The sequence below is a fragment of the Piliocolobus tephrosceles genome, chromosome 13 (genome assembly GCF_002776525.5).
Source record: "Piliocolobus tephrosceles isolate RC106 chromosome 13, ASM277652v3, whole genome shotgun sequence".
Lineage (NCBI taxonomy): Eukaryota > Metazoa > Chordata > Mammalia > Primates > Cercopithecidae > Piliocolobus > Piliocolobus tephrosceles.
Window position 1 is genome coordinate 100481093 of NC_045446.1, and position 13959 is coordinate 100495051.

Genomic DNA, 13959 nt, shown 5'->3' on the forward strand with positions numbered 1-13959 from the left:
TGTTTACTAAGACCTTACCCATACATTATATTTCTTAATTCTGTAAGGTAGTTATTATCATTGTCACCTTACATATCAGTTAACCAAGGATCAGAGAGGTTGAGAAACTTGTTTAACCTCAGAAAGCAAGTAAATGGCATATCTGATATTTAAACCTAGGTCCTTTGACTCCACAAAAAAGGTCCAGTACTCTTCCCTTTCCTCATTCTACCTTTTTTTTTTTTAAGACATTTATTCTATTCAGCATCATGATCGGATTATTACATTTAGCAATCAACAACATGGGTGCAAAAAAATAAAAAAAAATTAAAACCCTTTGTTGGAATTCTTTAACTTTTCATAGAACAGAAACTAAAATAACCTGTTATACAATTAGTCACAAATATAGTCCTTGAGGTTTTTTGCCCATACACATGAGTATTTGTCTAATTTGTCTAAAACATGTGTTCTTCATAGCAGCTAAGTCCCGCCACCACTGTGCTTGACTGAGTTCACAAATCTGTTTTAACCTATAGCTTCCCTGTCACTTCTCTGGCTCTCCTCTCCTGCTAAGCTTTGTTTCCTAATTAAAATCTTCTGCCACTGCCATAGCTACTGTTGCTACTGGAACCCCCATAGCCACCTTGGTTTCATAGTTTGGCAAAGTATTGGCCTCCACCATCATAGGGGCAAGAGCTTCTGCCTCCAAAGTTTCCTTCCTTCATAGGCCCAAAATTTGAAGACCAATAGTTGTAATTGCCAAAATCACTGTAGCTGCTACCACCTCCAAAATTCCTTCCATCATTACCAAATCCATTATAGCCATCTGCACTGCCACTATATCCACCACCACCATGGCTGCCACCAAAGCCACCACAACCATGGAAGTTTCCTCCATGACCAAAGTTGTCATTCCCACCAAAACCACCTCCATGACCATTACCAAAGTTTCCAGAACCACTTCGACTTATTTGGCTGGATGGAGCACTAGCCATCTCTTGCTTTGACAGGGCTTTCCTAACTTCATAGTTGTGGCCATTCACAATATGGTATTTCTGAATTGGCAATCTTATATGTGGAGTCATGGTTGTCAAAGGTTACAAAGGCAAAACCCCTTTTCTTGCCACTGCCTTGGTCAGTCATGATTTCTTTCTTTTCTTTTTATTGTTATTATTATTATACTTTAAGTTCTAGGGTACATGTGCACAAGGTGCAGGTTTGTTACATATGTATACATGTGCCTGGTTGGTGTGCTGCCCCCATTAACTCATCATTTACGTTAGGTATATCTCCTAATGCTATCCCTCCCCCATCCACCCTCCCCACAATAGGCCCCGGTGTGTGACGTTCCCCTTCCTGTGTCCAAGTGATCTCATTGTTCAATTCCCACCTATGAGTGAGAACATGCAGTGTTTGGTTTTCTGTTCTTGCAATAGTTTGCTGAGAATGATGGTTTCCAGCTGCATCCATGTCCCTACAAAGGACACAAACTCATCCTTTTTTATGACTGCATAGTATTCCATGGTGTATATGTGCCACATTTTCTTAATCCAGTCTGTCACTGATGGACATTTGGGTTGATTCCAAGTCTTTGCTATTGTAAATAGTGCTGCAGTAAACATACATGTGCATGTGTCTTTATAGCAGCATGATTTATAATCCTTTGGGTATATACCCAGTAATGGGATGGCTGGGTCAAATGGTATTTCTAGTTCTAGATCCTTGAGGAATCGCCACACTGTTTTCCACAATGGTTGAACTAGTTTACAGTCCCACCAACAGTGTAAAAGTGTTCCTATTTCTCCACATCCTCTCCAGCACCTGTTGTTTCCTGATTTTTTAATGATTGCCATTCTAACTGATGTCAGATAGTATCTCATTGTGGTTTTGATTTACATTTCTCTGATGGAGAGTGATGATGAGCATTTTTTCATGTGTCTGTTGGCTGAATGTCTTCTTTTGAGAAGTGTCTGTTCATATCCTTTGCCCACTTTTTGATGGGGTTGTTTGTTTTTTTCTTGTAAATTTGATTGAGTTCTTTGTAGGTTCTGGATATTAGCCCTTTGTCAGATGAGTAGATTGCAAAAATTTTCTCCCATTCTGTAGGTTGCCTGTTTGTTCACTCTGATGGTAGTTTCTTTTGCTGTGCAGAAGCTCTTTAGTTTAATTAGATCCCATTTGTCAATTTTGGCTTTTGTTGCCATTGCTTTGGGCATTTTAGACATTAAGTCCTTGCCCATGCATATGTCCTGAATCACTTCAATGTTTCCATACTGTTCAAAATAATATCTTAGGGGATGTTCTTCAGTGTCTTCTTTAATGCCACCAACAAATATCTTTTTCATTGTTAAGTGGGTACCTGGTCTTTGAGAATCTTCTCTTGAGACAGCTGTCTTTGGTTCCACAACTCTTCCATCCACCTTCTGTGGCCTTGCATTCATGGCTGCATCCACCTCCTCCACAGTGATGTATATGACAAACCCAAAGCCCCTGGAGTGATTGGTGTTTGGATCTCTCGTTACCATACAGTCTGTGAGCATTCCTCATTGCTCAGAATGGCTCCTCAGGCTCTCATCTGATGTTTCAAACCTCAACCCTCCAATGAAGAGCTTCCTCGGCTGTTGTTTGGGCTCTTGAGGAGACTCTGACTTAGACATGATGGCAGGGAGAAGAGAGACTTTAATGATGTGTCCTTAGCGGCATCCACGGGCAGAAAGGAATAAGCTGACAAATACATCTCCTCATTCTACTTTTTATAGTTATTCACTATAGGGTTTATTTAAATGAATTTAAAAACCTTTAGTAACTGGAGATTATAAGGAGTATGAGGAAAGACTATTGAGGCTCTGAGTATTCTTAAAAGACTAATATAACAACTCATTTGTATACATTTTAATGACTCTGATGCCATTTTAAGAACCAGTATCACTGATGTTTCATTGGATGTCTCAGATCGAGGATCTCTTCAAATGATAAGGCTCTTTATCTCTCTTCAGAAAGCAGCTGTTGGGTTTTTCATCTTGTTACCGGAATTTTTTTTTCTTCAAATATCAAACCTGCATTCATAAGTTAAAGTGCTGTGATATTTAATACATCAGTTGATGTTATTAATAAATAAGACTCTCTGTAGCTTTTCTGTTATGAATAATTGTCTTCAACATTCATCCAAATGATGGATATTTGGTATGCCTTAAGTTCAAGTTTTTGGTCCTCTTATAGCCTAGTGGCTACAAAATAATAGTATCAATCTACTTCAAAGGCAGTCTGACAGAGTGTAAAAGGGCTTCACTTGGGTTCAGAAGATGTGAGTCAAGACATGTGTCAACTGTCCTTTCTTCCATTGAAAGGAGCTGTGTGATGCCAGGCAAATCCTTAATGTATGTGGGTCTTCTTTTCTCCATCTGTGAAATGAAGGAATTGAAAAGTCTGATCTTTAAACTCCTTCCAGCTCTAATGTTCTAGGATTTATTTGGTCTTTTGTTGAGCAAGAAAGCCCTATGCTTCCAAATGGTTATAGGAGCATTAATTTTAGACAATTAAAGACATCTCTCCCACTGGCAAGTCATGTGAGATTAAATAAATCACTTAAGCTCTTCCTTGGTTTACTCATCTGAGAGCTAGGGATAATAATAACTACTATACAAGATCTTTAAAAGACATTATAAGAAAGGCCTTTGTAAACTTCAGTGTACTGTACACATCTTCTTGACTGCCTGCTGCTCGAATGTAAAATGCAACTTTGTGATATAAACAATCTGAAATGATTTAAAAGCATAATTCTAAGTGTTCTTCTCGGATATGTTTTAAATTATGTATTGTCATATATTTGATAAATACACAATAAGATATGTAACATATATGGAAGTTTTGCAGCATAATAATAAAATGAAAACTCATGACCCTACCACCCATCCTAGATGCTAAACCATTCTCAACATCAATGAAACAGCCCTGTGTGTTTTTCTCTGATCCAACCCTCTACTTTCTTACTAGAGTTTGCATTTTTAACCATCTAAAATATGTTTACCACATATGTATGTATTCTTGAAGAGTATGTTATTTAGTTTTACTTGTTTTTGTTTTTTTGGTTTAAAAATGACATGATAGTGTATGTAGTCTTCTGAGACTTTCTGCTTTTCCCCACTTAAGATTATATTTTTATCATTAAGCTATATTGTATCTGGTACACATAGGTCATACATTTTTGCTGTTGTATAATATTCCATTCTGTAACTCTGCCACACAGTATTTATCCATTTTCATGAAAATGAACAGTTAGGTTGTTTGCAGTGTTTTTACTGTTGAAACCATAAAACTAAAGCAGATGCACAAGGTGTACTCTCCTGGTACACATGAATAATTGTTCCCATTTCCATCTATGCTTAATTTTTCTCCTTAATATTTCTTACTGTTTAGCATTATGGGTGCATGCACCCACACACATACATAACATATCTCAAGGTTTTGTATATACGTATATACAGGCATACACATGCACATGTGCGTGCACACGCACACACACACACTAGTCAAAAATCAAAAATCCACAGGTGCTCAAGTCCCTGATATAAAATTGTATTTGCATATAACCTATGCACATCCTCCTGTGTACTTTAAATCATCTCTAGATTACTTTTAATACCTAATACAATGTAATGCGATGTAAATATATATATTCACACACACAAATAATTAGCTGGAATCACAATTGGAATATAACATTTTTGTCTATTATTTCCCTGCTGTATTCTCAGTACCTAGAAAAGGTACTGAGAAAGGGCTCAGATAATATTGAATGAATTAATTAATGAATAAGGTTTTGTTGCTTGATTGTTAAATAAAATTATCATGTTAGGATTTACTGTTGATACAGAAATCATCATGGAATATTGAAAAGACACTGAATAAGTGTCTTCTCTCCACATTCAGTTATTCAGGGTGCTTAGGTTCTAGTCCCAGATCTGCCACCAACTAGCTGTGAAATTTTGGGCAAGTTAATCTTTCTGATTCTGATTACGAACATTTATATGAAGTTAACAGTCATTTCTGTGTATTGTGATGATTAGCATATGATATTTATATAAATGTTTTATGAACCATGAACTGATACATAAGGACATGCTTGTTGTCATTATTCCTATGGCAAAGATTCCTCACATTTATGAGATCTTAAAAATAAGCATGAAGTTACTTGTTTCATATCAAGAACTTTTGAGGTTGGGCAAGGAGACTATGAGAAAAATGTGATATTGGAGAGAGTGAAAGAGCCCAGTCCTGGGGGCCTACTCTGGTACACTTTGTGTTGGATGTGCAGTATCAAGCTTTTGCTGTAAAATCAAGCTATTTTTAACCCCAAGTAAGCATAAAGAATCTTTTTTAAAGTAGGGCAACCAAGATAGTGTGTTACCCTTTCCAATAAGCCTGCCTAAATGAAATATTCATCTTTTATGTCAAAATAAGAAGTGATATATATAATTGAGGACGAAAAAGGGATAGAGTCTTCTGAGGGTGAATCCTTAAAAAGTCTTGCATATAAAATAACTATAGCAGAAATACCCATTAGTATTGAATTACATTTCTATATTGTGGATAAATTAGATTTTCTCTTCTTTTCTTTTATCTCAGACTTGCATGAACAGGCAAAGGCAGAGGTGGTGATGTCTGAGAGAAGCTTTTTACCTACCTGTTTCCAGAATAGTGCAATGAAAAAAAGACCCCTGGATTTGTGCTGCTCAAAATTAATAGCTTCGGCCTCCACTTTACTATCTGTAAAATGGATCATATTGTCCCACTCCTAGTGGTGTAAGAATTAAGTATAATAAGGTGGGTGAAAGCCCTGTGTAAACGTAAAGTGCGATGCAGATGCTGATGTTATGAGATCAGGATCAAGAGATAGAAGCTCGAGGCAAATGTATGTATTTGTATTATGAGAAAGACCCTAGGGAAAAGCATGAAGTGAACTTTTTACCGTTGACTTCTTCCTGTAGCCCGTGCCTTCTTCTTTATTTATTTATTTTTTTTCCGAGACAGAGTCTTGCTCTGTCACGCAGGCTAGAGTGTGCAGCAGCACGATCTCGGCTCACTGCAACCACCACCTCCCAGGTTTAGTGCTTCTCCTGCTTCAGCTTCAGAGTAGCTGGGATTACAGGCGCACGCCACCATGCCCAGCTAATTTTTGTGGGGTGTTTTGTTTGTTTGTTTGCGTTAGTAGAGACAGGGTTTCTCCATGTTGGCCAGGCTGGTCTTGAGCTCCTAACCTCGTGATCCGCCTGTCTCGGCCTCCCAAAGTGCTGGGATTACGGGGTGAGCCACTGCGCCCAGCCACCCATGCCTTTTATGAGGTCTTCCTTCTTTCTTCCTCATCTTACCTTTCTCATATGTTCCTGGCACTCCCGTTTAGCCACTTACTGAAGGTCTTCTTCACCACAGACTTAGAACTTTTATTTCCTTGGAACCAAAGCCCCCTGCCCTACGCACCTATCCTGTGTTCCCCTCCCCACTCAGTTCTGGCCCTGGCCTCTCCTTCCTAAAGCAGTATCAAGGGCAGCAGAGGGGGAGCCCAAAGGGTTATTTGGCTTCATGTTCACTCAGAGCTGCAAGTACTGAGTTTTGATACAATCTCTGGTCGAGTTTTGCATGGTCACAGAGATCCACTGACAAGACCAAGGAAGAAAAGATCCACCTTTTCTTTAAAAAGCTAAACTAAAAGCTTTAACTTTTTTATAAGTTGCACACAGATGTTTTGACTTTTTACATATGCCAGGAACCATTTGGAAAAACCACAGGCATCTCTCACCCTTTGGCAAGGTCTGGGTGATAGAGTTACTATGAGATCGTTGCTAATAGATGCTCATGGAGTAGTGTCTATGGTTTTAATTCCGTGTTTCATAGTCACAGTGAGAATTTAAATAGATCAGTTAGGAGAAGAAACAGTGGGTTCCTTAAGAAAAAAAGAGGTGTTTAAAAACTTTTTATAAAAACAAAATATGAATAGCCGTGTATGGATGGGAGCTGGAACAGAAAGCCAGCTCTAGGAGCCTTCTGCCTTCTTGACTCTCTCTTTTGGCCCCATATAGTTTCTCTCTTACTGTCTCAGCTTCTCTCCACATTCTTTTCCATTCCCTTCTCCATACTTCCTGAGCCAAATTCCAGAGGAACTTAACTTGGCTAGCTTAGCTCATTCTACTGCCATTGTTGGGTGAGATCCTTTGAATAAAGCCACCTACTGGTTTCCGGTCCACCTACTCTTGATTCAACCAGCAACCAGTGCTTTGTGGCAAACAACCTGGCCCTGCCTCCCTGGGAAGAGCTGAGAGTGTGCAGGTTTCCAGTATAAGAGAAATATGAGTAACAGATCCAGGACACCAAAGTGTCAGGGCTCATTGAGCATGAAGGAGAGAAATTGCTTTGAGCAGATCAAGGTCTTAGCTTGAAAGGCCCTCCAAAGATACAACTGCACAGCCCCACTTCCTCCCACCTCTACCATGAAAGATTGTTCCTGCAGATTAGACATTAAGTCTGTCTCGCAGATATGTATTCCATTTGCCGAAGACTCCAAAAAGTGGGCAAATCATTCTGGTCTTAGGGCTGAAGTGGGAAGGCTCTTTTTTCTGTTTATTTTGAGACAGGGTGTCTCTCTGTTGCCCAGGCTAGAGTGCAGTGGTGCAATCTCGGCTCACTGCAGCCTCTACCTCCCGGGCTCAAGCGATCCTGCCACCTTAGGCTCCCAAGTTGCTGGAACTACAGGTGCACCACCATAGCTGGCTAATTTATAAAATCTTCTTTGGTAGACATGGGGTTTCCATGTTGCCCACGCTGGTCTTGAACTCTTGAGCTCAAGCGATCTGCCCACCCATCCTCCCAAAGCGCTGGGGTTACAGGTGTAAGTAACTGCCTGGCTGGAAGGCTCTTTCATAAAAATAAAGCAGCCCAAAGGATTCACTTAAGATTGTTAGAATTTGGACCCAATATTGAATTTTTTTTCCATCTCAAATCCTAGATTCTATTCTTCCACTTACCAGTTGTGGGACATTGAAAAAGTTATTTAAGTCTCAGTGGTTTCATCTGTGTAATGGCCATAATGCTAGTATCCACTTCCACATTTTTGTGAGGATAGAATGAGAGAACACATGGAAATGCCTAGCTTAGTTCCTGGCACATAGCAAGTGTTCAATAGATATCACCAGCAACCAGTGCTTTGTGGCAATAAATATATTGTGGCAAAAATTATCAATAGATTTATTGCTTCTGCTTGATTGCTTCATTTATTAACTCTCCAAATACGTCATTTAATCAACATTTTTTGAAGGATTACTCTGTGAGAGATATTTCACTGAAGGCACCCCAAAATTACTTAAAATACTCAAAATGAAAGTGATTTAAAATTTTTAACAACCATCTTAACCATTAGCATTTACACTAATGTTTTCAGCAAAGTCTTTCTCTACAAATGCAGAATCTTATTATATAATATGAGTAAATTCTGGTATACTCTAAGCTACAAACTAAATAATCTTTTTAAGTTTATAATCATGAATCTATGTAACTGAGATGGAATTTTATTCAAAAATTAATTTTTAAATAATGATAAAATTCATAGCATTGAAATAGATTGAGAAATTGTGCTGAAAGAGACAGTGTCAAACTTTAGAAAGCACACATGGCTTAAAAGTTATGAATCTGTGTAATTTTTGCATGACATTTCTTCTCAAAATAAACACAACACTTTTTTCCCTTGAATGAAAAATTCTGTGCTAACTCATATCCTCCCAAACATTTCTTGCCCACAATAACTTATCAGTGTGTGTACAGGATGGAGGAAAAGAATGCTAAGGAAGTAGTTTTCAGTTTCAAGTTTCCAAAGGGTTATTACAAACAACCATCAGTATGCTTGAACAATGGGGCTTTTTAGTTAATTTAATTTTTTGCTTACCTTTGGATTGGCCTAAATACTTTTTCATTTTAATCCACGCTAAAATGCACTGGAGTATGGTTAACATAAATGAATCTTAGATAGTTTGGGGTGCTGGGTCATGAGCAAGAATGCTAATTCTCACATAGGCATTCAAGAAACTTTTGTTGACTGAATGTACTAAACTGTACATGTACATGGTTCATGGGCAGAAGATTTGTTAACTGAAGGACATTTCTAGAACAAGGCTTTCAAACATATTTTAGGGAAACCCACATTAAAAAAAAAATTTCTATCACAATCCATTACTAATAAACGTGTGTGTGTATATTCACATAAAGAGTTGAGACAAAAATTTTGCAAAAATGTACCTACCAGCTGCAATGTATTCTGATAATTATCTTTTTAAAGTTGTCTTTAATTTTTCCAAAGGGATGCTGTTTGTGACTTACTGAATTGATTTTATGATCTCAGTGAATTATGACCTGTAGTTTCACAAACATTTTAAAAGCAAATTTCTTATATTAGCATGTGTTGTTGTTATTTTGTATGATTTACCTAAGCATTGAACTCTGAGAAAAAAGTTTTTGTGGTTATTTTCTTTTGTAGATTTTTCCAACTTTGGAAAATTGGAACTAAATTTCTTGATTAATACTAATATTTGAATTTAGATGAACTTAAGTTAGCTTTTGGTTACTCTACTTAAAAAAATCTATTCCAAAGACCTGAATTTAAAGAAATTGTTTAAATTTGTTTTACCAAAATATCCAAACATGAAATAATAGGTTGACACCTATCTGAAACATGAAATAATTCAATGATTAATGAAAGCCTTTGAAAAATAGGAAATTATTAGTTAGGGATTGCAGTAAAAATTATGACCTTAAAATGCCTGACATGCTGGGCGTGATGGCTCACTCCTGTAATCTCAGTACTTTGGAAGGCTAAAGTGGGAGGATCCCTTGAGCCCAGAAATACGAGATCAGCCTGGGCAACATGTTAAGACCCTGTCTCTACAAAAAGGTACAAAAATTAGCCGGGCATGGTGGCACACACCTTGGAGGCTGAGGTAGGAGGATCACTGGAGCCCAGGATGCAGACATTACAGTGAGCCAAGATCATGCCACTGCACCTGGGTGACAGAGCAAGACCCAGTTTCAGAAAGAAGTAAAGAAAACAAAAGAAAAGAAAAGAAGATTAAAAACGAATCTGAACCAGGTGAGTGGTGTGCACCTGTAGTCTCAGCTATTCATAAGGCTGAAGTGGGGAGACTGCTTGGTCCAGGAGTTCAAGACCAACCTGGCCAACGTATCGATACACTACCTTAAAACAAAACAAAACAAAACAGCATTCCAAAAAACCCAATATGAGAAAAGAGTACCTCATCAAGCTACTGAATAACTTGAGCACACTCCAGCATCTGTTCTGTTGCTTATTTGTTTTTGCTTTTACTGGCATCAGGAATTATTTCTATAGTTCCTCTGGTATGTTCCCCTGACATGGGATATGCCAAGCACATGTTCTCAAAAACAATTTCTTAACACAAAGAAATTTAGCATGTTAAATCCTTAAGAGTTGGAGAACTTAAAATCTCATATTAGAATAAAAATTGCTGCTTCTACTTTCATAGGCCTTTTGATTAAGGGCTTACTACCCTGTCTCTACTAAAAATACGAAAAATTAGCTGGGCATGGTGGTGTATGCTGGTGGTCTCTGCTACTCTGGAGGCTGAGACAAGAGGATTGCTTGAACCCAGAGGCAAATATAGTGGGAGTGGGGGACAGAGATGGCTCTTAAAGGCAATGATTTGGCCAGTTGTCAGGTTCAGGAGAGTTCTGTCAAGGAGACAAGCTCCCAGGTATTTATTGGGTGCCTACTGGAGTTTTAGCCAGTCTTGTGCTTCTAAAACTATTAAATATTAAGCTATCTTGGGATGCATTGTAGAAACTCATTTTTTTTTTCCCCTGTGGCCCTTTATATGGCCCTTTATATGGCCTAAGTGGGGCAGTTATGAACCACATCCCCTCTCACCAGTCACAGTGTGTTCCTGGTGCCAGAGAGGTGGTGGGGCAGGTCTGAAGTCTCACAGGAAAAAAGTACTCAGTCCACATTGATTCCCAGGCCAGATTCAAAAGGGCTGTCTGATTTGAGAAATTACCCTCGTTGTGCTTCCCCATTCTCAGAGAGTAAAACCACAGGGCAGTTCTGGCTGACGGGATTGTACCTATCTGGTGTCTGCTCCACTGTTTCTGTCATGCTGAGTCACAGGGCATTTATTAGTGACTGCCTTGTGCAGTGCAGTGATGTAGCGAGGAGTCCGTAGCCCTAGGCCTGAGTGGGTTGATCCTGGTGGGAATTTCAGTTGTGGAGCACTGGCTCTGTGAGGCTGGACATATTACTTTAGTCCTCCAAACAACTTAAGTTTCTTCACCTAGAAAATGGAAACAGGAAGGGTAATATCACACACCGGGACCTGTTGTGGGCTGGAGGGAAGGGGGAGGGATAGCATTAGGAGATATATCTAATGTAAATGACAAGTTAATGGGTGCAGCACACCAACATGGCACATGTATACATATGTAACAAACCTGCATGTTGTGCACATGTACCCGAGAACGTAAAGTATAATAAAAATAAATAAATAAATAAAAGACAGAACGGGGGGGAAAAAAAAGAAAATGGAAACAATAGTACCTACCAAGTAAGCTTGTTGAGAAGATTAAATAAAAACTAACATGTGACTGGGTGCAGTGGCTCACGCCTGTAATCCCAGCACTTTCGGAGACTGAGGTGGGTGGATCACTTGAGGTCAGCAGTTCGAGACCAGCCTGGCCAACATGGTGAAACCCTGTCTCTACTAAAAATACCAAAAATTAGCTGAGCATGATGGTACACACTGGTGGTCCCAGCTACTTGGGAGGCTGAGACAGGAGAACTGCTTGAACCCGGAGGCGAAGGTCGCAGTGAGCCAAGATCGTGCCACTGCACTCCAGCCTGGGTGACAGAGACTCTGTTTCAAAAACCACAACAACAACAACAACAACAACAACAGCAGCAGCAGCAACAACAAAAGCTAACACATATCAAAAGCTTATGTGCCAAGTACTGTTCTAAGCACTTTTTAGTTTTACATGTGTTAATTCCATGAATCTTTACAGCAACTCTCTGAGGTAGGAGCTGTCATCATTTCCATCTTACAAAGGAGGAAACCAAGGTTGATTTGCATAAGATCACACAAGTAGGAGGTGGCAGAGCAGGGATTAGAATCCAGGCAGCCTGACGCCAGAACTATGCTCTTAATGCAAAATATTCATGTAGGAATTAGGAATATAAAAATGTTTTAAAATGGTTCTACTGCATCCAAAATTCATTCAATGAATATTCCACAAATGTTCCTCAGTGCCAACTGGGTGAGAAGCCCTGTGCCAGGTGCTGTGGGAAAGCAAAATTAAGTAAGACATTGTTGTCACATATAATGGGGAAGAAAGATTCACTGGCCCCCCTACAAGGGGAAGCAGTACAGGGTGATTGTTGTAGGAATTTGGGAGTAGGGGTTGGGCAGAGATTAGGAGGTCTGGTGTTGGCTGCTGATTGGCTGAGGGTGGGACAGAACAAGGGGAGAGGTCGAAGAAATTGCTGAGATGTCAAGAAGGGTGAAAATCTGTCTGAAAACCAAAAGGATGAGAACTCAAAAAAATGCTGATCCCATGAACAGCATGGAGGGATCCAGAGGCACTGGAGTGGCTGGGAGAGGAAATGCCAAGGTCACCTGAGGACCTTGTAGGACTCTGTGAGGTCCAGTGGGGTGGCGGGTGGTCCTGGTCATGCTCGGCTACCCTGTATACCCCGAATTACATCATATAGACAGTGCTGTCATTGAACTGAACACGCAATATGTGCTTGTTCCTCATTAATTCATTCCACAAGTGTTTAATCAGCATCTATTTTGTATCACGTGCTCTTAGGGTCTGAATCTTTCTCATCTCAGAGTTCACATTTACTGTGAATTTGGAGAGGGAAGCCTTTTAATCTATTAGTCTTTTAGGTTTTATCTTTTTCTTTCTTTCTTTTTTCTTTTCTTTTTTTTTTTTTTTTTTTTTTTTGAGACAGAGTCTTGCTCTGTCGCCCAGGCTGGAGTGCAATGGCGCAATCTCGGCTCACTGCAACCCCTGCCTCCTGGGTTCAAGCAATCCTCCTGCCTCAGCCTCCCGAGTGGCTGGGACTACAGGCAGGTGCCACCATGCCTGGCTAATTTTTGTATTTTTAGTAGAGACAGGGTTTCACCATGTTGGCTAGGATGATCTCGATCTCTTGACCTCATGATCCGCCCGCCTCAGCCTCCCAAAGTGCTGGGATTACAGGAGTGAGCCACTGCGCCCAGCCAGTTTTATCTTTTTCTTTCTCAGTTTTATACACTGACTATCGTTACTACTGCCTCCTCACATTAAGCGTGCCCAGGGCAAGAGCGTAAGTGGAAGTCTAGTTACAAGGCATGTTTTAATTTTTAGTGTATAAATCAGGAATACAAACAAGTGAAAAATGTTCTATCCTCTTACTTTGATAAAAATACCCACTAAGGATTTGGAAGGCCAGGTGGGAGTTTGTGATTGTCATTTGGCTTGGAGAAGTGCACCAAGACGTGGCAGTTTGGAGGGACAGCACTGGCCGGTGGCCCGCTTCCTGCTACACAGTGAGGAACCTTGGGAGCTTGTGTGGGGCCATCCCTGCCTGTGTGTTTGAGCTTTGTCCACTCCCCACCGCCCTCTACTACTTCTTGGCCATCCTCTGGGACTAGACCAGTCTGCCCTTGACCCAAGAGAGAGGCTGCAATTAGCCTTAGAAGTAGGATTGCCAGGCAAGGCGGCTCATGCCTGTAATCCCAGCACTTTGTGAGGCCGAGGTGGGCGGATCGTTTAAGGTCAGGAGTTTGAGACCAGCCTGGCCAACACGGTGAAAACTCATCTCTACTAAAATACAAAAATTAGCCGGATGTGGTGGCGGGTGCCTGTGATACAAGCTACTTTGGAGGCTGAGGCAGGAGAATCGCTTGAACCCCAGAGGCGGAGGTT

The 13959-nt window shown here is 40.0% G+C and overlaps 1 protein-coding gene across 1 annotated transcript; it reads right to left on the reverse strand.

Moving 5' to 3' along the window:
* Positions 1–629: 629 nt before the first annotated feature.
* On the reverse strand, positions 630–2519 carry LOC111540354 (heterogeneous nuclear ribonucleoprotein A1-like). Its single transcript, XM_023208656.2, has 2 exons — positions 2310–2519; positions 630–1034 (listed from the first exon to the last, which is right to left on the reverse strand). The coding sequence occupies exons 1-2, from the start codon at positions 2517–2519 to the stop codon at positions 630–632; spliced, it is 615 nt and encodes a 204-aa protein (XP_023064424.2).
* Between the last annotated feature and the right edge of the window lie 11440 nt (positions 2520–13959).

Excerpts from the sequence above, each read along its gene's own strand:
- LOC111540354 (XM_023208656.2), bottom strand. The coding sequence starts at position 2,519 with ATGCTCACAGACTGTATGGTAACGAGAGATCCAAACACCAATCACTCC. Across the intron at positions 1,035-2,309 it reads TAACAATGAAAAAGATATTT|AAATACCATATTGTGAATGG; the intron begins GTTGGTGGCATT and ends TTGCCAATTCAG.